Source organism: Choloepus didactylus, chromosome 8 (assembly GCF_015220235.1).
Source record: "Choloepus didactylus isolate mChoDid1 chromosome 8, mChoDid1.pri, whole genome shotgun sequence".
NCBI lineage: Eukaryota > Metazoa > Chordata > Mammalia > Pilosa > Megalonychidae > Choloepus > Choloepus didactylus.
In genome coordinates, this window is record NC_051314.1 from 28,176,549 (window position 1) to 28,200,535 (window position 23,987).

Below are 23,987 nucleotides of genomic sequence, written 5' to 3' on the forward strand. Positions count from 1 at the left end.
AAGGTTTTCACAATCACATGAGCACATGATAAAGGCTATATAGTTATACTATCATCATCAAGAATCAAGTCTACTATATTACAGTTCAACAGATTCAGGTACTACCTTCTAGCTATTCTAATACACTAGAAACTAAAAAGGAATATCTATATAATGCATAAGAATACCCTCCAGAATGACCTCTAGACTCAATTTGAATCTCTTAGCCACTGAAACTTTATTTTGTTTCGTTTCTTTTCCCTCTTTTGGTCAAGAAAGCATTGTCAATCCCACAATGCAGGGCCAGGCTCATCCCTGGGAGTCATGTGCCATGTTGCCAGGGAAACTAATACCTCTGGGAATCATGTCCCACATGGGGGAGGGTAGTGAGTTTGTAGCTGAGAGAAAGAGACCACATCTGAGCAATGAAAGAGGTTCTCTGGGGGTGACTCTTAGGCATAATTATAAGTAGGCTTAACTTCTCTTTTGCAGGAATAAGTTTCATAAGAGCAAGCCCCAAGATCAAGGGCTTGACTTATTAAATTGGATTCCCTAATGCTTGCAAGAATATCAGGAATTCCCCAGTTGGGGAAGTATAATATTCCCACATTTTTCCCCAGTCCCTCAAGTGAACTTTGCATATATTTTTTTATTTTCTGCCCAAAATATTCTGGGAAGTATTGGGGTGTTATAGTAATCTGTACAGAGTCACAAGATCTCATTTCCTAGTCCAGGTTCCTTGTAATTATGTTGTTTAAATAAACTGAACTTACTGGTTAAATTACAACGTGCACTACAGAGAATATAAATTTTGCACCAAATGAACATCTCTTAAATAACAAAACTCAGGAATAGAAGTGACAGCTATAAGAGCTTACAATCCAGGAACCTTTACAATAAGCCTTATTGAACATTCTGTACTTCTGCGTCATCAATGTGGGTCTTTTTAAATTCACTGTTCTACACACTTGGTGGTCACTTTTAATAGGAAGAATCATGTCAATATTTTTGCAAAATTTCATGAATTTCTCTCTGGTAATTTCCTTCCCTCCATTCTCTCTCTGGAATTGCTAAAATCATGATTTGGAATTGAAGATTGAACCCCTGGTTTTATTTTATTTTCACTCCTATTTTTCATTTTGGTGTATTTTTGTTCTGCTTTACCTGCTAACCCTTCTAGAAATGGTTGATTTCTGCTCGTATATTTTTTAATTCCAAAGAGCTCCTTCTTGTTTTCTGGATGTGAAATTTTAATAGCAACTTCTTCTCATTTCAGGAATGCAAAATTTTCCTTTTCTCAGAAAACAGCTAGAGATTTTAAAGGTTTTTCTTTTGCTCTCTGCATGGACTCTTGTCCTCATGCTTCTTTTATAGTTTATTTGTTTTGGTCTCTGTCTTTTGTGTGAAAAGTTTTCCCCAAATGGCTAGTGATCCTTGACTGTCCATTCCTATGAAGGAGAAAGGAACAAGTTAACTAGAAACTTTGGGTGTGGAGGTTGAACTTGCTGATTGGAGGGCCTCACTTTAGGGTGTTCATGTGGAGATCCTACCTTTTTATATAGAATTCCTAAATGCCAATATTTGTAAGTCTATTCTCGGGAAGATCAGTCCCCCCAGAAAGGAATCCTCCATTGTCCTGCCTAAGAGAGTTTAAGTCTGGGAGTCAGGATGCCTGGAGCCCAGAAGGGGAAAGGATGGGGCAGAATGTCTCACCATTCATTAGGTCAACTTTCCCTAAATGCTGTTTTCCAGTAAAATTTCTCATTCCAGCCCTTAGGTGTGACTGGTGCTCTCAGCTAGAGCTCTTTTGGTTTAACATCACGAGGAAGGTTACATTTACTCTACTTGGAGCCTCCATAGCATGCTTATATCCATTTTCTGGCCAGCCTGGAAGAGGGGAAAGGAATGGTCTCTAAGGACTCCTTATATAAGTCTTCTGGTTTTTCCTTCTACCTCATAGCCCCATCTTTAGAGGTTTACAGCACTTCTGCTTTCTGATACTTCCTGGGGGGTTCTATGATTCAAACTGTTTTGTTGTTGTTGGCTTCCTTCCCTTAAGAGATTTAAGAAGTGAGGAAAGCTGAACCCTAAGTCAATTTCCACTTGTTTATTTGCATCTGCTCGTTCAAAACTGTATTGAATCTTTTGTCTGCAGTCGCCTTTCTCCCTTTCTCTTTGTCCTTATGGGCTAACACGTTTTCATTCCTTTGATGTCCTGTAAGTGGAGTTTCAGGATGCAGTGGAGTATGTACAATCAACAAATTCAGCTAGACATTTTTCCTTCATTGTGTATAACTTTTCATATTCAGAAAAGGTTTTGAGATTGTCTGCAATAAAAGATACATATGCATAAAAGGTTGAAATTTAGGGAAAACAACAAAAATCAAGAGTGAAAGGGGGTAAATGTTGGTGCCAGAAAACCAGGTTAAGGATATAGGCACATATTGTGCACAAAAGTAAACTTCATGGTGTTGTGCTCAAGGGAGAAACATGGAGAGTTCCATAACCCTCTTATCTGACAGGCAGCACTCTGGGGCATCAGATAAAATTGCTGCTGCTAAATTTATTTAGTGAGCGATCCTCTTGCTTAATAAAAGAATCAGGCCTTCCAATTCAGAATTGATTACATTAATGCAGTAAGAGTGAGATGCAGATAAGAAAGAAACTAAATGAAGCAAGATTGGTGAGTGGGGATAAAGACATTTAGAGCTGACTCATTTGGGCCTCTCCCAACTAGAGCCGTGTGATGACACTGCCTTTCACGATTCACTTTAAATTCTCAAGTGCTTTACTCAGTGTTCCCTGGTAGAAGGACTATAAGTAAGTACCTTGTAGAGGAATTCTTGTACTCTTTATCTTCCTTTGCCTTTTCAAAAGGATATTCTCAGAGCTCCTAGCAGCTGTGATTGGGGTTTCAAGGCAAAGAATAAGCAGGCAGAAGGGAATTGTATTGGGAGAACATTTTCCTTGAATTTTCCTCTAAAAGATGAGAGAAAATAGGATATTTTTCCTAATTGGAAAGCAGATGAGTAAGCCTAGATTCATGGCTCAATAAGATCACTCTCAGATTCCCAAATTTCACTCTTAGAAATTTTGAGGAAATTCTAAAAGCTGTCAGGTATTGTAAAGTCAAATCAATACAACCACAGATACAGCATTTTCCTTATGCAACAGTACTGGGTTCTCGGGATTTACAAAAATGAGCAAGCAACAGTCCCTTTCCCAAGGAGCCTACGATCTCTATGAGAGATAATAAAATGACATAAATGATTAATAGGGAAGTCACCTTTCTGACTGTCTAGCCAGCTCACCACCTTTCTATGTGGAAAATGACTGTCCTCACCTCACCTTCAGGGTGAATCTGTGCAGCCAGGATTGGATCTTTGCCCTTCTGACCTCTGCGATCGGATTGGAGGCCCAGGGTCATGTGACCCGAGTTAGACCAATCAGATTTTCCCACCAGGGGATTTAGAATTACAATTCAAAAGAATAATCCGTCTTTACTGTCCCTGAATTAAAGGCAGATAAGCACTGACTTGGACATTTCTGACTGTGTACCTGTGGCAATGCAGAGAAAATGCATTGAGAGAGAGGTAGAAAGGGAGGGGGGAGAGAGAGGGAGAGGGAGGGGAGAGAGAGAGAAAGAAAGAGAGAGAGAGAGATTGAGAAACGAGAACAGAGCTGCTTTCCAATTCCTACTTTTGTGTTCCTGAAATCCATGAACTACTCCTGCATTTTTATAATATATTACTCTCCCTAGCTCCACCATCATGCCTTTTTTTTTTTTGTTTTTTTTCCTTAAGAGAGTAGGTTCTCCTTATTTTAAACCAAAAGAGCCTTAATTAAAACAACTATAATACCGGACCATGAGAAGGGCCAAAAAAATGGATACCAACATGCAACGGGGACTCAAAGAAGGGAATAGGGTTCATCTGGTTGTGGAGTGAGTGGGATTAGGAGTCATGAAACATTTCATGAAAATTTTGGACAGTCGAGTACACTTTAAATGATGGATAAAATTCTAACAGGGAGAGATGGGGAGAGAGCATTCACAAGTGAAAGGAACCATTCGGGGGAATTTAGGGGCATGTTCCAAGATGCGGGGTGTGGTTACATAGTTTTGTCTTCCGGAGAAAATTCAAGGCTCTTTGAACAGTTTCTATCCTTGCATGCTCTATGACACGTCAGCACATTATAGGTCCTTTTTACACTTGAAATAATTGCCATCAGCTATCTATCCATTCCCATTGGCCTCTTTCTTGCAACTCTGCTTTAAAAAAAAAAATTAAAGAGGCTATTCAGAAAACTCCCATATTGCTACACAGCAAGCCTACTCCATAAATATTTGATATAAAATAACCAGTGCTGTAATTTTCAGTATCGAAATTCATTCTTGTTTCTGTGTTTCAGGATAAGTGATAGATAAACATTTCCCAGTAATGTGAGGTAAGTAATAGGATATGCAGACATAATTTCACTTCAGGAAGTCTGTTTGGTGCTGTTGATCCTTTTTTAAATACCTATCTCTATGTCCTTCAGATGTAGCAAGTGGCCACCAATTACCTTTTGTGGAAGAAAAATTGGCCAAACTAAAAACATACCAAAACATGGGATCAGAAAAAACAAAACAAAAATCCTGTATATATATATATATGTATGTATATATGTATATAACTATTGCAGTATGCACACCTACTGTTTTTTCTTATAAAATATTAGATGTGAATATACTTCTAAAAATTGAATAAACTATGGAGTTTTATGGCGCTAAATATATAGGCATATTATGCACTTGTAAATGTTTATAAGTATATTGATTAGTGAGAGGAATTAAACTGAACTCAGTAATAAAATTATTCTAGAGAAAAACAAAAAGTGGAATCTGTACCTTATAGCTAATATCATCCACATTTTTTTAGGGAAGTATCTGACTTTTATACTATCAAAACTTTTAGACAGCAAACCAACGATGTTTTAAAATTGAGGGCAGCTCGCATAACTTCTTTAACTGTTGACTTGTTAATAATTTTAAATATTATTTATTCCCAAACCAATCTGTCTCATAGCCTAGTATTTAGAATGTCTGTGAATGCTCAATTCTATTCTTCACTGAGTGTCTCACACAGATGTAATCCCTTTATGACAGACCTCATTGCAACATTTTCTGTATCATGAAGACATTTTCATATTCTGGCCATGACTCTTAATTCAAATATTATAGTTTATGTAACAAAAGAATTCGGAGAGTTCCCTGTATGCCATCTTAATGATCTTTGCATTAGTCCACCCTATACACTAAATGTGATCCTAAAAGTAGAATGCAAATTGATTTTTTTTAAAAAGCAAATCACATTTCAAAATGCATTTGAGACATATTTCTTCCTGGGATATGGGCAACTGAGTAAGGAATAGTCTGTGACAAGAGGCAGCTGCCCCCATCTGCTCTGGACCCTTCCTTCCTGAGTCGACCTCTGACTTCTACTTTGCTTGTGTTCCTCTGTGTTGCACGGTGGCCCAGTGCCAGTGCACTTCTGAGTAGTTCCTTGAGAGAAGAGCTGTTTGTTAGAACAAGAGGAAAAACTACAGAGAGTTTCAACATTAAGTAGAGAAAGGTAAAATTAGGAGGTGGTCATTGGCATAGTTGATTTGTGTTTTTTTAAATCTTGGAACCTCTAACTTTGTCAGCCAAGAATGATCCATGGGAAATAGTAAAATTCCAGGGAAATTGGTCCCTGAGAGAAGTCTGTTTGGTGAAGACTGTGGATAAGATGATTGTGGCAGAGACTGCAGGCTCTCACCCAATGTCTATTCTCCCCTTCTTCCTTAGGCATAGGATCCCAAGTGTTTAGTTGGGTACATGGCCTCTCAGAACAAAGGATCATTTTTCAGCCTCCCCTTGCAGCTAAAGGTGGTCTTAGGATGTAAACAGAACCGTCCTGTACATTTGATGGGTAGTGTCTTAAAGGATACAGACATGTCTTAGCCCTTTGCTGCTTACTGCTGCGGTAGAAGCCTAATTCTGAGGATGACAGAACTGAAAGAGAGGAGTGTGGCTCCCAAACAACTTTCCAAAGCCCTAGGCCCCTATCCTGGGCTGCTTATGTCTCTGAACTTCTTTACTTCTGCAAGAGAAATAAACTTTTAATTTTCTTAAGCAGTTGTTATTTCGGTTTCTGTCACTTTCAGCCAGTTCCAATATTCGCTGATAAAATGGGTAAGGAAAACATGATGAAAGATGAGCGAAACTATGTTAAGTCTAAATGCAACATTAAAATAAAAAGTAGTTTCTGATGTGGTTTATTTTATTTCCTTCCAATTTGTCTATGAAAACACAGAAAAAGATGAAATTTGCAACATTTGAAACAAAGACTGACAGCTAACCTATTTGGGAAGATTTTATAAAGAATTCCTTCTGTGTTCATTTATTTATTCAACAAGTATTTTTTAAATACCTACCATGTAATGGGCTGTTGTAGGCCCAGGGAGTGGTGGTGAACAAAACAGATAAAAGTCCCTGATGTCTTAGAGTTTCTGTTCTAGTGGGAGGAGACAGATCACAAACAAGAAAAACAAAGAAATATCAGGTCAGGTAGTATAAACACTGTGAAGAAAAGCAAAGCGGTCATCTGAAGAGATGACATTTGAGACTTGAATGAAGTCAGGTTGGGGGTCATGCAAACACCTGGAGGAAGAACGTTCGAGGCAGAGGGAGCAACATGTGCAAAAGCCTTGAGACAGAAACAGGCTCAGCATATTCCAGGAACATAAAGGAGGATGGTGTGGAGTGGAGTAAGTGGGAGGGAAAGAAGTGGTACGAAGAGATGCTTGAGAAGTATTCAAGGGCTAGACAGTGTAGGATGAATTGCTAGGTCACATTTAACTGAACTCAAAAACACACTTGGGGGTTGTGCTGGTTTGAAGCTGTTATGTACCCCGGAAAAGGCCATGTTCTTTTAATCCATTCCTGTGGGTATAGACCTATTGTGGGTGGGACCTCTTGATTAGGTTGTTCCAACTGAGATGTGAGCCACACAATTCAAGGTGGGTCTTAATCCTTTACTGGAGTCCTTTATGAGGGTAAAAGACAGAAAAAGCCCAGAGGCTCAGAGAGAAACATACAGAGAAGTTTGGAAAGAATTTGGAGAGAATTGAGAGAGAAAAGCCCTGGAGATGCTAAGAGAGGACCCACAGAAGCTCAGAGAGGAGGCCACTGAAGCAGGAGATGAAAGCAATGAAACCCAGGAGTGAAGGACTGGCAAACACTGTGCCTTTCCAAGTGACAGAGGAACCCCAGATGCCAGTGGCCTTTCTTCAGAGAAGGTATTGTCCTGTTGAAGCCTTAATTGGGACATTTTCATAGCCTTAGAACTGTAAATTTGTAAACCAATAAATCTGCATTGTAAAAGCCAACCCACTTCTGGTATATTGCATTCTGGCAGCTTTAGCAAACTGAAACAGATTTTGGTACCAAGAGAGGGGGGTGCTGTGATTTCTGAACACCAAATATGCTAGAATGGCTTTTTTAAAAGGATAAGGGAAAGATTCTGGAAGAATTGTGAGATGCTTGATAGAAAAGGCCTAGATTGCTTTGAAGAGACAGTTGGTAGAAATATGGACTTTAAAGGTATTTCTGAAGACGTCTTAGACAGAAATGATGAACCCATCATTGCAAACTGGAGGAAAGGTGATCCTTGTTTTAAAGTGGCAGAGAATTTGGCAAAATTAAGTCCTGGTGTTGGATGGCAGACAAAATTTGGAAGTGACAAGCTTGGATATCTAGCTGAGGAAATTTCCAAACTAAATATGGAAAATGCAGCCTGCCTTCTCCTTGCAGCCCATAGTAAAATGTAAGAGGAAAGGGATAAGCTAAGAACTGAAAACTTGTATACAAAGAAATCAGAAATTGATAGTTTGGAAAATTCTGAGATAAAATGAGCTAAAACTCTGAGAAAAAACAAGTCCTCAGAGAATACTGCCCCATGTGAGGATTTAACCAAACCTGGAATCAGTCAGTCATTTCAGTACAAGTCAGGATTAGAAGTGCAGCTATCCAGAAAGGATTTGTGGAAAGTCCTATTGTCTGATGGTTGGGACCCCTGAGTTTTTTGAGAGAGCTGTATGAATGGAACCCCTGCCAGCCTGGACTAAAAGGGACAGAAAAGGGACAGATTGAAGGAAAAATGAGGTCTGGGGCCAAGAAACCTCGGGCCAGAAGAGCAGAGCCACCCTTGCATGTGGAAACGGTGAGTTTGCCCTAGAGTTTGTGGGAGGCTGGCCTTCCGCCCCATTATTCAGGAAAAGTGTTAACACCCCAGGGCTCCCAGATGCCTGGGGAAATGAGGGGAGCTTGGCTACCCCTTGTTTAGGAAGAATGCTGCTGCCCCAGGCTTCAGAGAGGGTGGAGCACATTCCACAGGGACTGGGGAAAGTCTGGCTGCCACCCCACTGTTCTAAGGGATGGCACCTGTGCTCTGGAGATGGCAGAGAGTCTGGCTGCCACCCAGGTGCTTGAGGAGGGTGGGGCCGAGAACATGGCCGTCTCCTCAATGCTTGGATGTGTTGGAGCCCTCACCCCAGGGTTTGGAGAGAACAGGGCCATTGTGCAAGCCATTGGAAAGGGTGGGACTGCTGCTCTCTAAAGCCCTGAGTTTAAAACATCATACTATAGATACCTTTTGACCTGGCAGTCTAATGGAATTTGCTCTGCAGGTTTTTGGAACTGTTTGGGCTTGGTGATTCTGGTTTTCCTTCCAATTTTTCTCTACGGAAATGGGAACATTTATCCTATGATTGTCCTTTTTTTGTATATTGGAAGCAGATAATTTACATTCTAAGTTTCACAGGCCCACAGCCAGAGAGGAATTTTGCCTTAGGATAGACCATGCCTGTAACTGATTTTGATGAGACTTTGCACTTAATACTGTTACTGAAATGATTTAAGGCTTTTATGATATTGTGATGGAATGAATGTATTTTTCTTATGGAAAGAACACATCTTTTTGGGGTCCAGAGGGTAGAATGTGCTGGTTTGAAGCTGTTATGTACCCTGGAAAAGGCCATGTTCTTTAATCCATTCCTGTGAGTACAGACCTATTGTGGATGGCAGCTTTTGATTAGGTTGTTTCAGTTGAGATGTGACCCACCCAATTCAAGGTGGGTCTTAATCCTTTCCTGGAGTCCTTTATGAGGGTAAAAGACAGAAAGAGCCAAGAGGCTCAGAAAGAAACACTCAGAGAAGTTTGGAGAGAGTTTGGAGAGAGTTGAGAGAGAGAAAAGCCCTGGAGATGCTAAGAGAGGACCCACAGAAGCTCAGAGAGGAGGCCACTGAAGCAGGAGATGAAAGCAATGAAACCCAGGAGTGAAGGCCTGGCAGACACTGACCATGTGCCTTTCCAAGTGACAGAGGAACCCTGGGTGTCAGTGGCCTTTCTTCAGAGAAGGTATTGTCCTGTTGAACCCTTAATTAGGACATTTTCATGGCCTTAGAACTGTACATTTGCAAACTAATAAGTCCCCATTGTAAAGCCAACCCACTTCTGGTATACTGCATTCTGGCAGCTTTAGCAAACCAAGACAGTGGTCCACTCTGAAAGGACAGCCCCTGAAAGTAAATGGGAAGACCTCTTGTCCTTCCCCTACTATCTTCCTGGGATTCAGGATCATAATCTCTACCCCTATCAGAGAACTTGGTAATCATTTCTCTGTTGTTTTGGTGTTTTCCACCAAAGTGCTTCTTTCTCTATACCAGCAGAGGTTACCACCTCCAGAGAATATGTCATCTCTCTTAATCTGCTGGCAGAAAGCTGACATGGTAGAATGAACTGGCAGTGCACAGTGAATCTTAGGAGAGGTTGTCCTTCGGAGAGTAAAGCACTATAGCTTGGGTGGAGGCAGAAGAATCCCAGGTGAAGTGATGCTGTATCCTAGAGCTTTAATGATGCTGTTTCCCGATGAGAGCGCCAGGCAGTGGGAACATGAGAAAATATTCTGTGTCCAAATGAGTAACAATAAATACAAATGTTATTATCTCTGGGTATTGGGTTAAGTTCTGAATTTTATGTGCTTCTAGTTGTAAATTTGAAAGCTCAAACAAAGAGAAAAATAAAGCAAAAAGCAACATACACAATAGTCTTTTGGCAAATGCTAAGTCCAGAAATTTCTTTTTCATTTGAGGACTAAAAAAATTATCAATATGTGCCCTATGAAAAAATTCTTAGGAACAAAGGAAATCAGGACGGCTCAGGGGAAGAAAAGCACTAGCCTGGGAAAAGAAAAAAAAAATAACAAACTTGAGAAAACTGCTTGGCATACTTAGGAGGATAAAAAGTGACAATATGCTTACCAAATGAGAGCAGAAAAGGTAAAAAGACTTTAGATGAGATGGAGAGATGGGATTATTTTTAAAAATTTAAACAATTAAAAATACATGAGAAATAAAATCTGCATTGGAAGCAGCAAAGTTCAATATTCTCATGGCAGAAACTGTAATCAATGATAAGAAAGACAAACATGAGCACTTAGGATGTACAGATAAAGAGAAAGATTAAAGTGAGTGACCTAGAGGACTGGACAGATTTCATTTAAGAATTATAGATGTTTCTGAGGAAAATACTAAAACGATTGGAACAATAATAATAATAATTAAAAAAAAAACAAAACACCTGACTATTCAAATTGGAAGAATGCATCATTCCAGGCGGCAGTAATGAAAAGAGTGTTATTCTAGAAATATCCTGGCAAAAGTTTGGAATTACAACTGTAATGGAAAAAAAACCATTACTATTCAGCCATAAAGCAAGTTACTGACAAATAAACAAAACTCTGGCTGACCTCAGATAGCTCTCTAGTAAGAAACGCCAGAAGACAATAGAAAATATCTAGAAATTTTTGAAGAAAACGATTGTGATCTAAGAATCTTCTACAAAGCTGAATTTTTTTCTCCTGTGTGAAGGTAACAGATGAATGATCCTGTATATGTAAAGGATCAGAAAATAGAGTATTCATGTTCTCTTCTTGAAAACATTGTTTGAAGACATATTCCAGACACCTGAAAGATCTGAGAGAGGAACAGGGTATAGATTATATATAGTTCATGACATTAAGTAAATGTTTTAAAGCCAGGGGTCATATCTAGGGAAAACAGAGGCTGTTTCTAATAGCAGTACTTCCACGCCATCCCTTAGGCCAGTCTACTCTGAATCAATTGGAAAGCAGCTATAAAATTATACAGTGCCCGTACTTAACAGTGCTGGGGCTAGTTGCATATAATCTCATTTAATCTTCTACAAGTCTATGAAATAAGAATCACTACCCTATTTTACAGATGGGAAACAAGACATAGAAGAATTAAATACCTACCCAAGGTATTTCAACTAGTAAGTAGCAAAGCCAGGATTCAATATCAGGGAGTTAGTCTCCAGAGTCTGCAAGTTTAACTATTCAACCATTTTACCTGTAACATGGTTACAAGGATACATTGCTCACTCACTGTCTCAGGTTCTGTTCTTAGGTATATATATATTTTAAAAAATACGATGAGTTTTGTATAAATAGCATTTCTTTACTTCCAGGGGTTTAAAAAGAAAGTCTCAGAAATGGGGCTCAAATCCTAAGGTAAGAAGGGTCTCCAAGTTGGATTCCTCTGTACGTTATGCTTATAGGCTGCTTAACTAACATACACTTTTAAAATTTAAATTTCACACAGGTGAGACATAATTCCAAATCATACATTTGTCTAAAAGATTGAATTACTTGGATTTAGCCTCAATTTCCTTCTTTATTTTCTTTCAAAAATGTTATACAAATAATGCCAGCTTTGGAAAATAAAATCTGATAGGGTTTTTTCACACCCAGGGCTGGGCTAAATGCATTCTGTGGATTGTTTACACAGAATTACCTGGTAAATTATAAAGATGCATGAAAATGAACAAGAGTGGTCTGAAATAGACCTGGCTGGAGGGTTTACATTAGAAGAAAAACCTGAGAATCACATTCCTTTACAAGTGTGACCATGTGTTATTAGTGATTTTCAATGCAAACCCCTTAAAATCTGTCCTGAGTGTTTTCGATGGTTTGGAGGCTTTATGGAGCCCAGAAAATTATGTTCTTAAAATTAACTTATTCCTGTGGGTGTAGGATCTTTGGTGAGTTGGATCTTAACTTAAGCAGTGACCCATCTCGTTCAGGGTGAATCTTAATCTTCTTACTGAAGTCATTTATAGGAGGATGAAATTTAGAGAAAGACACAAAAGCTCAGAGAAAAAGACACAGAAACCGAAAGAGAAAGCCACAGAAACAGAGAGGAAGCCACTGAAGCAAGAAGCTGGAAGCAAGGAAACCCAGAAGAAGGGAGAGACCAGTGGGCACCGCCATGTGCCTGGCCATGTGACAGAGGAGTCCGGGATTGCCTGCAGCCTGTCTTCAGGAAGAAGGTATGGTCTTGATGATGCCTTGATTTGGACATTTTCATGGCCTCAGAACTGTAAGCATGTAAATGAATGAACCCGCATTGTTATATTGCATTTCGGTAGCTTTAGCAAACTAAAACAATGCTGATAGCAGAAATGATTTTATTTTCCATATGCTTTCAAATGTTTTCATCGAAGTGTACACATTTTACACCTAAATTTATCACATACCTACTGTTAGACTCTACAAAGTATAGTGCTGTGATTAAGAGAATGAACTCTGAAAACAGGTCTGGATTAAAAATCTTAATTTCCATCATTTCCTTGGGCAAGTGACAGTTTTTCGAAACCACAGCTTCTTGATTTGAGAAATGCTGTCTCTGGGCGGGTGGGGGGGGGTGCATAGTTAGAATCACACTACTTAAAGGTATAAGGTGCCGAGCACGTTGTATGTCATAAGGCTCATTAAATAGTAGGCATTATTATTAACATTGCAGCAACTATCATTTCTTTGAGGGACTGAAGGGGCTCAAGCATATTTGTTGAATGGAAACACAGGCAACCAACGGCACAAACTTCTTCCTTTCCTTTATAATTACTTGCTGTCTAAGGACTGTGACCTCAGCTCACTGTAGACTGTCATCTGCATCATCCATGGAAAGATCAAATGAGGCCATCTAAAATCGCCAGTGGTATCTTTCCGTAAGGACTCGGACTACTGAACTGGAAAGCTAAAATTAAAGGAGTGACAATTGCCCTTCGATTCCCGTCTCCCTGCCGGCAGCCTGCTCATTTGGATGGTGCTTCTCCTCTCCTCGGATGCCACTTGTTCAACTTTGCGCTGAGCGCTCCCTAGGGGTTCGCCAGAGGCAAGTGAAGACTCCAGTCCTCACCTGCCCAGGTGTCCACAGGCCATCCAGACCCCGCCGGGTGCGAGGGACCGCGGCTCGCGGAGGCGGGCTCAGGGGCTGTGACAGCGCGCCCCCAGCCCCCCACCTTCGCGGGGCGCCCCGGGACACCTGGAGGCCCCGTCCAATCATCGCGGGGCGCCACGCCCGCCGCGCCCGGGTCGCTGCGGAATAAGAAGTCAGCCCCCTGCCGCGGGCGCTGAAGCTCCGGGCTCAGACTGCGCGCCGCGGGGCCGCCAGTTTGCGCGCGGGACGCCCTGGAGCGCGCGGCCATGGACACAGCGCGGGACATCGGCACCTTCGTGGTGTGGGACTACGTGGTGTTCGCCGCGATGCTGCTCATCTCGGCCGCCATCGGCATCTACTACGCCTTCGCGGCGGGCGGCCAGCAGACCTCCGAGGAATTCCTGATCGGCGGCCGCCGCATGACCGCGCTGCCCGTGGCCTTCTCGCTCACCGCCAGCTTCATGTCGGCAGTCACCGTCCTGGGCACCCCGGCCGAGGTCTACCGCTTCGGGGCCATTTTCAGCATCTTTGCCATCACCTATTTCTTGGTGGTCGTCCTCAGCGCGGAGATCTTCGTTCCCGTGTTCTACAAGCTTGGAATTACCAGCACCTACGAGGTAAAATGCGGGGAAAGGGTCAGAAGACTCCTTGGGCTCCAGGAGGGATTTTCTTGGGGAGCAGACTGTCACCATCATATCGAAATCTGTCCCTGTCCAGGTTTGTTCCTTGCCTCTCTTTTGGGAAGAGTAAGAGCAAAAAACTTTGGACTTACACTCATGAGCTTGGTGAAAAACGGGACTTTCAAAATAAACGGAGTGGATCGGACTAGTGCACGCCAAGGCCCTCTCTACTTTAAACATCTTTGATTTTGAGTCGAGGGAAAAGATTTTTAATACTTTATTTGTGGTGGTGGTGGTGGGGGGAGCGGTAAGTTATTCAAACCTCAGCTCCTCCTTCTTGAGATGAATCCCCTTGCTCTAGGACCTCATGCACGGTTCTGTTTTCTGGGATGGTTGGTGAAGAATTTGTACACACCCTCACCTCTTGACCTTCCAGGGAGAGGCAGGCTTCCAAGTGGTAAAGATTCTCTATCCCTTGATCCAATAACTCACCTGGGACCAGATTCTACCACTTATTAGCTGGGTGACCTTGGGCAACTTAACCTGTGTGGCTGTTTCCTCTCTAAAATAAAAATACCACCTACCTCATCCAGTTGTTGGAAGGCTTAAATGAGATGATGCAAGTGTAGTATTTAGAATAGTGCCTGGCCAAGAGTGAGTGTTGGATAACATTGGCTATAATTATTTTCACTAGGAAAATTCAATTGCAATGCTCTTGAACAGCTCTGCTTTCTGCCTCTATGGAAAGAGGACTAAGGAAAACCCCCTTTCCCCTATTGCACAGGTCCACTGGTTGTAGCTTTCCTCAAGTTATTTGCAAGAAAGGGCTTTGCAAAGATGGTGCTTAGTTCAGTTGAAAAGGCTGTTGAATGAGAGTAGGGGTAGGGAGGATGCAAGCTCAGGGGAGTGGTGGGGACCACTTCAGGGCCTTCAGCAGTCTCCTTCACCCAGGCACTGACTCTTGGCACTGACCTGTCAGTCCCTGCTCCTAAATGAGCTCCACGGACAAGCCAACAAGAGTTTTCTCTCTTACTAGGCCATTACCCACAGGTCCTCATTCTTAGCAGCCAGCCCTGTCCTTGAGTTTACAAAATGCTTGCTCCAGGCCAGGCCACTAGAAGGTGATTTCCTGGTGAGGCTGGTTTAACTGGTGTTGGGGACAAAGCCCCGATAGCACAACAAGTGTAGATGACAAACTCTACCTGGACTCTAGTGATATCATCAGGGCGAAGCTCACCCCAGGCCTCATTGCCTTCTACTCGTTCTGGCCACTATGTTTGAGAAACTCAGCTCATCATTCCAGAAGCAAACAGGCCAAACTCAGCCCTCAATCAGATTTTTGTTGTTTTATCCCTATAGGGTTTTGGGGAGGAAAAATGTAACATTTAACAATGAGGAAAAGTCACATGAAATTCCAGATTCTGGTTTCTTTTGAAAACTCAGAAGATGTCTGGGTCCACATACCCTTGTGGCCATGGGAACTCCAGTTTCCTGTCATTGCTCTCACTCCTTACTGATTTCTATATTGAGGCTGTCTGATCATGTTTGTACAGCTACTTCCTTATGAAAGAGAAATCTTTATCTGCATTTGTATCTTTCTCAAAATTGAGGAAGGGAAAATGAACAGGGGTGAAGGGAGTTCTTCTTTCAAGGAAAATGTGAGAGAACCTATTTCTTCGTGGATGTGAGGAATGTTCCCACATGTTAGTATATGAACCCCTGGCCCAGTCCCTCAAGTGGGACCTGTAGGCATTTGAGTTTGTGAACCCTGGTCCAAGTTAACCAGCCCCCAAACTTAGAAAGTGTTTGAAGAATGTGGCAAGAGGACTTCAGTCCCCAGACAGGGATGCTACTCTCGAATCACTGATCCATGCCACTTCTGGGCTGCAAAATTAACTCATCCAGAAACAGATTTCCTACACATTTCCAATAATGAGATGAAGTTAGCATGGGTTCCAGAAAAAAATGTTCCAGAGCTTAAATGCTGAAGACATGCCAGGCACTGGGCTGCACATTTTACATACATGATCTGATAATACTCAGAACAATCCTTTTGAGGTTCTTTCCGAGCTCCATTTTGCAGTCAAAGAGTCTCAGAGTAAATTACACTTGATAAGAGAGCTTTAAGCAATGTAGATACATACCTCTAGGCTGCTTCTGAAGGCTCTGGTGAATCTGCATCTCACCAAGCAGGCTTTATAACAGTGTAGAGAGAACAAAGAAGGCAAACTGAGTGTGTCCACAGCTAGCAGGTGCCAAGCAGTCAGGCACAGGGAATTTAGTCAACATGCTATATCTCTGCCAAGTGATCAAGGCAAAGTCTTTCTTGGGTTTTTTTTTGGCTTATGCTGAGAGGTGGAGCTACTTCATACAGAACAAATGATCCAGTTTGAGTGATATCCTGGTGTTCTTGCTCAAGTAGGAAATCTCTCTCCATTTACATGTCTTTAGCTAAAATTGACTATTCAGAAGCATTTGACATATCTGCTTTCGAAGTGTAGGCCTGTATGTGTTGAGCAACTTCCAGATCCACAGAAGGACAAGAAGCTCAATGCAGGAATCCAGTTTAATTCACTACTTCAGGATCCTTGTGAATCCATTTAAATCTGTATGTTTCTAACGAGCTGCCCAGACCCTGTCTTTTTAATACACAAAAGTCTCAGTGTCCAAAGTTACTCAAAGTTCTGAGGACAATGAGAAATCTTGGTTGACTACAGCTCCTATTATTATTCTGTAGCTAGGTCTGGAAATCCTAGAACTATTTTCTAAGCCATCCTCACAGTGCTTGGGGCTTCTGGGAGGGCTCCAGGTATTTTATCAGCAGTCCAGTAACCACTGATGGCTAAGATAGTGACAGACTTCTTAGTTCTATCTTTAGTTGACCTATATGTCCTTAATTCTGTAGATTTGACTGGATCCAGCTGGTCTTGAAAACAAACACAGACATATTTTTTTTCTTCAAGTTATTTGGTTCAACTTGCTACATTCTTGTCACTGAGAAATTAAGTATGAACAAATGACTATGATTACTGAATCATTATATAGATGTTTTTTCCTTCTAGGATATTCTAGAATGGCCAAAAGTTAACACCTGAAATTACTGAAACTAGTCTTGGCCTTGTTTGTACTTACTATTGTGATGGTTGTTCTAGCCTAGCCTCAGCTCTGTTTATATTCACTATTGTGATGGTTGTTCTAGCTTAGTCCCAGCACTAGTTTATTCTTACTATTGTAATGGCAGCAACACCATCTCCCTTTTGTTGGAATCCATAAAAAACCTAAACTCCTTAGGCTCCAGGAGACAAATTTTTGGGCCCATATGCCATCTGATCTCCTGCTTTGTGCTTAGCAATGAACTTTCTCTCTTTGAAACCCTGGTGTCATAGAAGTGTTACTGGCATTGAATTCCTAGGTTCTGGTCACCACCCTAATTCTAACCCTGCCTCAGAATGGCTGTTATGTGCATGGGGCAGAGAACCCTGCTTTTATTTGATATCATTTTTACCTTTTAAGTTTTCTTTAGTCTCCAGGAATTTGGGCATATGTACCTAGAAGAGGCAAAGATCTTTCCTTCCCTTCGTGTCCATTCATGGCCAATAAGTGTTTCCCGAAAACAACTCTGAGGAAATAACACTGCTCTGTTTCCAGGCTTCAGAAACTTCCCCACTCTTCTAAAAATTCTTCCAAAATATCCACGAATGATTTTGATGCCTGTAATTCACTGAGATTCAGGATCTCAAGGCCTTTGGATTTGAACACCACTAGCTTATTAATGCCTTACTTTTGAATTAAAAGTTTACATATCCCTATCCATTTATACCAAAACCCTGCAAAGTAAATCTGGAAAGAATTATTACCACTCTCCTCATTTTAAAGATGAGGAACCTAAGATTTGGAGAGTAACTGCCCCAAGCTGGTGGAGTCAGAAGCGGCACTGGGACAAGGGATGGGGCTCTTCACTGCACTGCAGTTGATGTTCTTCATTTATCTGTTATTCATGGAGGTCTTACTGTGTGTGAGTCTATCTACTCACTCTGTGTGAGTCTTAGACAGGTGTCCAGTTTGTTTATTTATTTGTAATAAGATAGTGGTTTCAAGCACAAATTTTGTCTTGTTCTGTTTTTTAAATGCAGTTTTACTGAGATACATTCGCACACCATACAAACCATCCAAAATATATAATCGGTGGCTCACTGTAACATCACACGGTTGTCAAGCACAGATTTTTGACATCAAATGGTCCTGGATTTGCATTGTGGCTCTGCCAATTATTAGTTTGCAACCTTGGTGTCCTCTCTGACCCTGTGTCTTCATCTCTGATATGGGAATGTACATAGTACTTACCTCATAGGGTTGTTGGGAAAACAACACACATAGCAAGGACGTGGTAAATGTTAGTTGGGATTATGGAGCAAAAATATTAGGTTTCTTTTCTTCTGATTATTACCTAATGTATGTGCTTCCTTTCTCTTGTTTCTGATACATGAAAAGGCTATTGTCAATCTTAAACTTCTCTCAACATATAGTGATAATATTCAAGTTAAAGGATGTCATTTTTTGAAGAAAAAAGCTTCCTTCCAGCTCTGAAATTCTATGATACATTATGCTGTATGATAAAATACATTGTGAGCTATAATATAGGAGACACACAGACTATATTATAAGATTTAATGGATTTCAAGGAGAGTAGGAGGAATTGGCAGCATCATTGGTGTTAGACAGAAATTGAATTGGGCTGAGTTAAGTTAAAAAAAAAACAACATTGGAAGGATGTGGGGGTAGCTCATTTAATGGAGGGAAAAGATGAATAACTAGGCCTTGGAAAGGACAGAAACCAGGGCAACGTCTTCAGCCCTCCCTCTCGGGATCAGTATGCTGTCATCATTTTCTGTCTTGGTTTCTCGCCTCTAAAGAACCAAATGCCCAGTGGGAAAAGAGGCTGATTGGCCGAGCCTGGTTCAGGTTACAAACCTTGGTCAGAAGAGGCAGCGCTCCTTGATTGGCAGTTCCATAACAATGGCCTCCAAGGGAATCAAAGGAAACATACAGAATAGTTAAAAGAAAAAGGAGAACAACAGATTGCCCTCTGCACAGATGCAGAATGTAATTCCATTCAAATGACAATCTGAGAAAGACGAACTATAGGGATGCAAAAACAGATTAGTGATTGCCGGGGTGTAAGGGTGAATGGAGAGTTTGACCTCAAATGGGCAGCACACGTGAGTTTTCTGTGGCAATAGAGCTATTCTGTATCCTGATTATGGTGGAAGTTGCATGAATCTGTACATGTACGAAATCCTATTGAACTGTGCTCCAGAGTCAATTTTCACTGATGTAAATAAAAATAATAATGTTATAAGATAAAAATAATAAAGTAAAATTGGTTAGTAAGTTGCTTTAAATTTCTAACACGTTTCCTTCTTAGCCACTGTTTAAAAACTGTGTGTCCAGAGGTTACACATATTAATCTTTCTTTTCTTTCTTTGAAACAGTATTTAGAACTTCGATTTAACAAATTTGTTCGTCTCTGCGGAACTCTCCTCTTCATTATTCAAACAGTATGTAGCTGTCCATTAATTTATTTTATCTTTTGTCATCTAAAATGTTTTTAACTGTGGCATCTGGGCTAGCTTACTTGGGAAACACTTAGGTGAAAGATAAAAATGAGACGTTGAAAATATGAGGGCACAGAGAAGAAAAAACATTTGTCACTACATAGCATTAACCCTCAAGATCATGAAACAATGTTTAACAAATTCTTTACTTCCTGGAAAAAACAGAATAATTTAAGTGAAACTTAAATATTATAGTATTGATCAAACAACAGATATGATGCTTCAGTAAAATATGTTTTTCCTTTATTCCACTGCTTCATATTCTTCCTACCCCCAAAGTGACAGTAAGGATATTATTGAGGTAATAAATATATTTGAGGGAGCTGTAGTAACTGATATTAGAAATTCTAGCAAAGGGAAAACAACTTGTATGTTTCACCCTATTTATGCAACAGGTTGAATGATAGATATGAAAAAATTAACTGATATAGGAAGACATTAGGAAATAATTTTTTTATTTGAAAGCATACTTGAAAAATGAATCATTGCTCCATTTAAAAAAATTGAACCATAAGACCCAGTTAAAACAGACTCTTATGAGAGTAAAGCAACAGAAGCACGAGCTCTGGAGGAATTTTAAAGTCAAGTACAAAACCCAGTAATTCTTATGTTTGCAAGTAGGATTTATTGATTGACACAAATGGAAATCAATCTGTTTTGCCAAGTAGTGAGTGACAGAGGATGCATCCCACCCTCTTCCAGGCTGGTAGAGGTTATTGTCACATTATTTATATATGTTTTCCTCTTGGCAGGTAAACACTTTAGGGCTAGGTCTGATAATGGAGGTTGAAGAAGGGGTTTTCTTTCTCATCCCTAATTACAATTCCATTTCTCCAGTCAAAAGCTACCTAAATATTTGCTACAGCAAGGCATAGTGCCTGTAAATTATTTAACACAACTTCATTTTCTACCTCAGTAAATTGCATAAATTGCATCAGTCCTTAAAACATGGAATGCAAAAGGAAGGCACCCTTTGTGGTCTGGCAGAGATTCTGACACAGCTGAGGTTGGTCGCTTGCATTTGCCAGTTCTTCAGACCCTCGCTTCATATTTGTTAGACATTCCAACAGAAATAAGAAAGTGGAGACAAGCATTAGGAAGGTGGCCTGTGGTCACATTTTCAAATCTTCAAATTGGACAGAATAATGACTGTGGAAGGCTAGTTCATCCTACTGAAAGGCTTACTTCTATGAGTCTATCCATGTAATATAATCAAACATTCAAATGGTACATAATATGCTTTATAGAATAAGCATAGAATTACCTTCTATATAATATATTTGAAAGATAAGTACAATGAAAATGATTCTCTACAAAAAACGACTATATTAATCTTGTTCACTATTGTACCCCAGATGCATAAATATTGGTTGATGTATGAATAAAAGAAACAAATCATATAAAAAATAGAATACAGTTTTTATTGGCCTTCAGCATTTCTTTTTAGTGCAAATTTACACTTTTGTGTAATGGGCCTGCAGACTTTTAAAAACTAGTTTCAAAATTTCAGTGTTTTCCTAGTTATGCAGTGATTAACAATAGCTTGAAGATATGATTGAGGGAGCCACTTTAAATTTGTATTATTCTTTCTTTCTAATTGTTTTGGATCTAGGAGGATTGATTTCAGGCTTGAGTTGGAGTATCAGTGACCATTTGCCCAAACTACCACGTGAAAATTCTGTATTTTTACACAAAGTTGGGCATAAAATATTTGCGTAACCTATGACAAGCAGAAAAGGAGAATCGACTTCATTTAAATGACATTTCTCAAGTTACAAACAAATTCTATTAATAATTTTGAAACTGTTGCTTTAATTCATAATTGAATTTACAAAAGAAATCTCAATATATTGTTATTGTAACTTATACTGCTTATTTGGCTTTCTTTTTTCCCTAGATTCTGTATACTGGAATTGTTATTTATGCCCCTGCCCTGGCTTTGAATCAAGGTACATTTCAGAGTTGCCAATTATGTAGCTCACATTTGGGAGTTTGATTTTAGTAGGCTTGTTAAAGGGAGATGGAGAGATAGGGAGCTGAAGGAGTCCCTCCAATCTCCTGCATTATCAGCTTTACGAGGGGGTGGAGTAGATCTAATGTCTACAGCGGAAGCTTCTTTAGATTCTGTGATCCAGTTCTGGGCCTTTCCAATCAGCTGTTCTCTATTCCTTCAGAACGAGCAACCCCTGTAGTCTGAATCTTGAATGACTTCATGCCAGCCTTTTGTGACTATAACCTAGAACTCATTTCCAAGAGGCTTCTGTGTAATTCTGTTCCGGCCCACTGTGAAATATGTCAGGGAGGGAAGCTTTTCTTCTCCCCATTTCTAATATGGTCCAAAATGCAAGAGAGAGAGGAGCCTTGTGATCTGAAATATCAGACTGCTTGTGGTGACAAGACAGATGGCAGTGTCTTTATCAATAAATTTATGAAGATTGTACTGATCAATAAATGATCTGTATTTTCTAGAGATGGGCTGAGAAAACCAGTAAAACTGGGTTAATTTAGTGAGGAAAGGTGGGTCTAGTTATTTTTCTTAAGTCGTTGGAAAAACTCCCTACCATTTGAAGTCTTATGTATCAGAAGTGAGTTTATCTCCGAAACTGCCTTGTATAATGGACAAGTGGACTCTGACGGGAAGAACGTGGTGCAATTCCTGGGGCTAATGTAATATGGAGAAACCTTCTAACTCTAATTTCTGGATTTCAGAATAATATGATAGTTATTTTCACCAAGTGTATTAGAGTACAACAGTATCATAATAAAAGAGGAGACCTGTTAACATAATGTGCTCTTGAATTCTGAATGCCAGATGTGTTCCAAATCAATATTACCATCATTCATGGAACATTTCTTAGAGCAAGAATTGAGCTATAAACTTCGTAAGTTACTTATTTGCTTTTAAGTATAATCAAAGATGTTGGCTTTAGGGCTTTAAAGTGCAGTTCTGGGAATAATCAGAGCACTGATTTGAATCTGTGAAGAAATTAAGGACTCTTTTCTTATTATGGCTTGAATCACTCCCTGTGAGTAAATCAGGGCCAGAGGAACTGAATTTTGGTTACTAAAAATCATCTATGTGTTTTACTGTGACCGAGGCAATCAGTACAACAATTGACATAGTACTGGGTGTGAAACACATGTACAATAAAAACTTGCTTAACTGAATTGGTACGTAACATTTCTGAGTCCAGTCATTTTTAAAAAAAATTTTTTTCCAACCATTTTTTAAAATGTTTGTTATGGAAAATAGCAAACATATTCAAAAATAGGGAGACTATCTTCTTTAACCCTAAAGTGCCCATCACCTTATATTAATATTTATGTATCAAATCATGGCCAATTTTACTTCACTCTCTGTTTCTCCCACTAGATTATTTTGCTGTAAATCTAAGATATTATATCATTTCATCTGTATTTATCATTTGTTTTTAGATGCAATTATAAAACCATCATCATACCTGAAATATTAACAATAATTCTGTAATATTATCAATATCTATTCAGTATTTAGATTTTCCTGATTTTTTGTAGTGTTTTTTAGAATTAGGATCCAAATAAGTTCATGTACTGTGATTAGTTGCTATGTCTCTGTTTGGCTTTTTAAAATGGAAAACTTTTTAGAAATTATTGTAGTTTATGTACAACAAAATGCACAGAACAGAAGGGCAGCTGGATGGATTTTGATGATTGTATATTCTTGTGTCACCACTACTCAACTTGAGATGTAGAATATTTGCATCATCCAATCTCAGAATGTTTTCTTGTGCATCTTTCTAATAAATCCCCCCCTACTATCAAAGGCAGCCACTGTCTGATTTTTATCACCATACATTAATTTTCCCTGTTCTTAGATTTTATATAAATGAAATTTTACAAAAAGTGCCTTTTTGTATTTGGTTTCTTTTGTGCAACAAAATGTTTTTGAGATTCCTCCATGTTGCTGCATGTATCAATTGTCTATTCTTTTTTATCGCTGAGTAGTATTTCATTGTATGCATATGCCACAATTTGTTTATCTGTTTTCTTGTTGATGGATATTTGAGCTATTTCCAGTTTTAGGATATTATAAATTAAGGCTGCATTCTCATACAGATTTTGTTTCATTCTGTTTTGAGTTTTGACATACATTTTCATTTGGTGAATACCTAGCAGTGATATAAAGTTAAACATATATCTCCCCTATGACCCAGCTATGGTAAATGTATAAGAAATTTAAAAAGAAACTGCCAAATTTTGCCAAGTGGTTGTAATTATTTTATATGCCCATTCCATAATGCACAAGAATTCCAGTTATTTCACCTCCTCACCAACATTTTGTATTAGTCTTTTCATTTTTAGTTGTTCTGGTGGGTGTGTCTCATTGTGGTTTTAATTACCATTTTTCTCATTATTGATGTTGAGCTTGGCACATGAAATACAATGAATTAAAAAGACTAACAACCTAATAAA

The 23,987-nt window shown here is 39.6% G+C and overlaps 1 protein-coding gene across 1 annotated transcript in view; it reads left to right on the forward strand.

Moving 5' to 3' along the window:
- Positions 1–13,566: 13,566 nt before the first annotated feature.
- Positions 13,567–23,987, forward strand: part of SLC5A8 (solute carrier family 5 member 8) — a 49,638-nt gene continuing 39,217 nt past the window's right edge. Inside the window, exons 1-3 of the mRNA XM_037846754.1 lie at positions 13,567–13,917; positions 19,413–19,478; positions 21,433–21,484. Coding sequence (XP_037702682.1) covers positions 13,567–13,917; positions 19,413–19,478; positions 21,433–21,484 — 469 coding nt within the window. The remainder of the gene's footprint in view (positions 13,918–19,412; positions 19,479–21,432; positions 21,485–23,987) is intronic.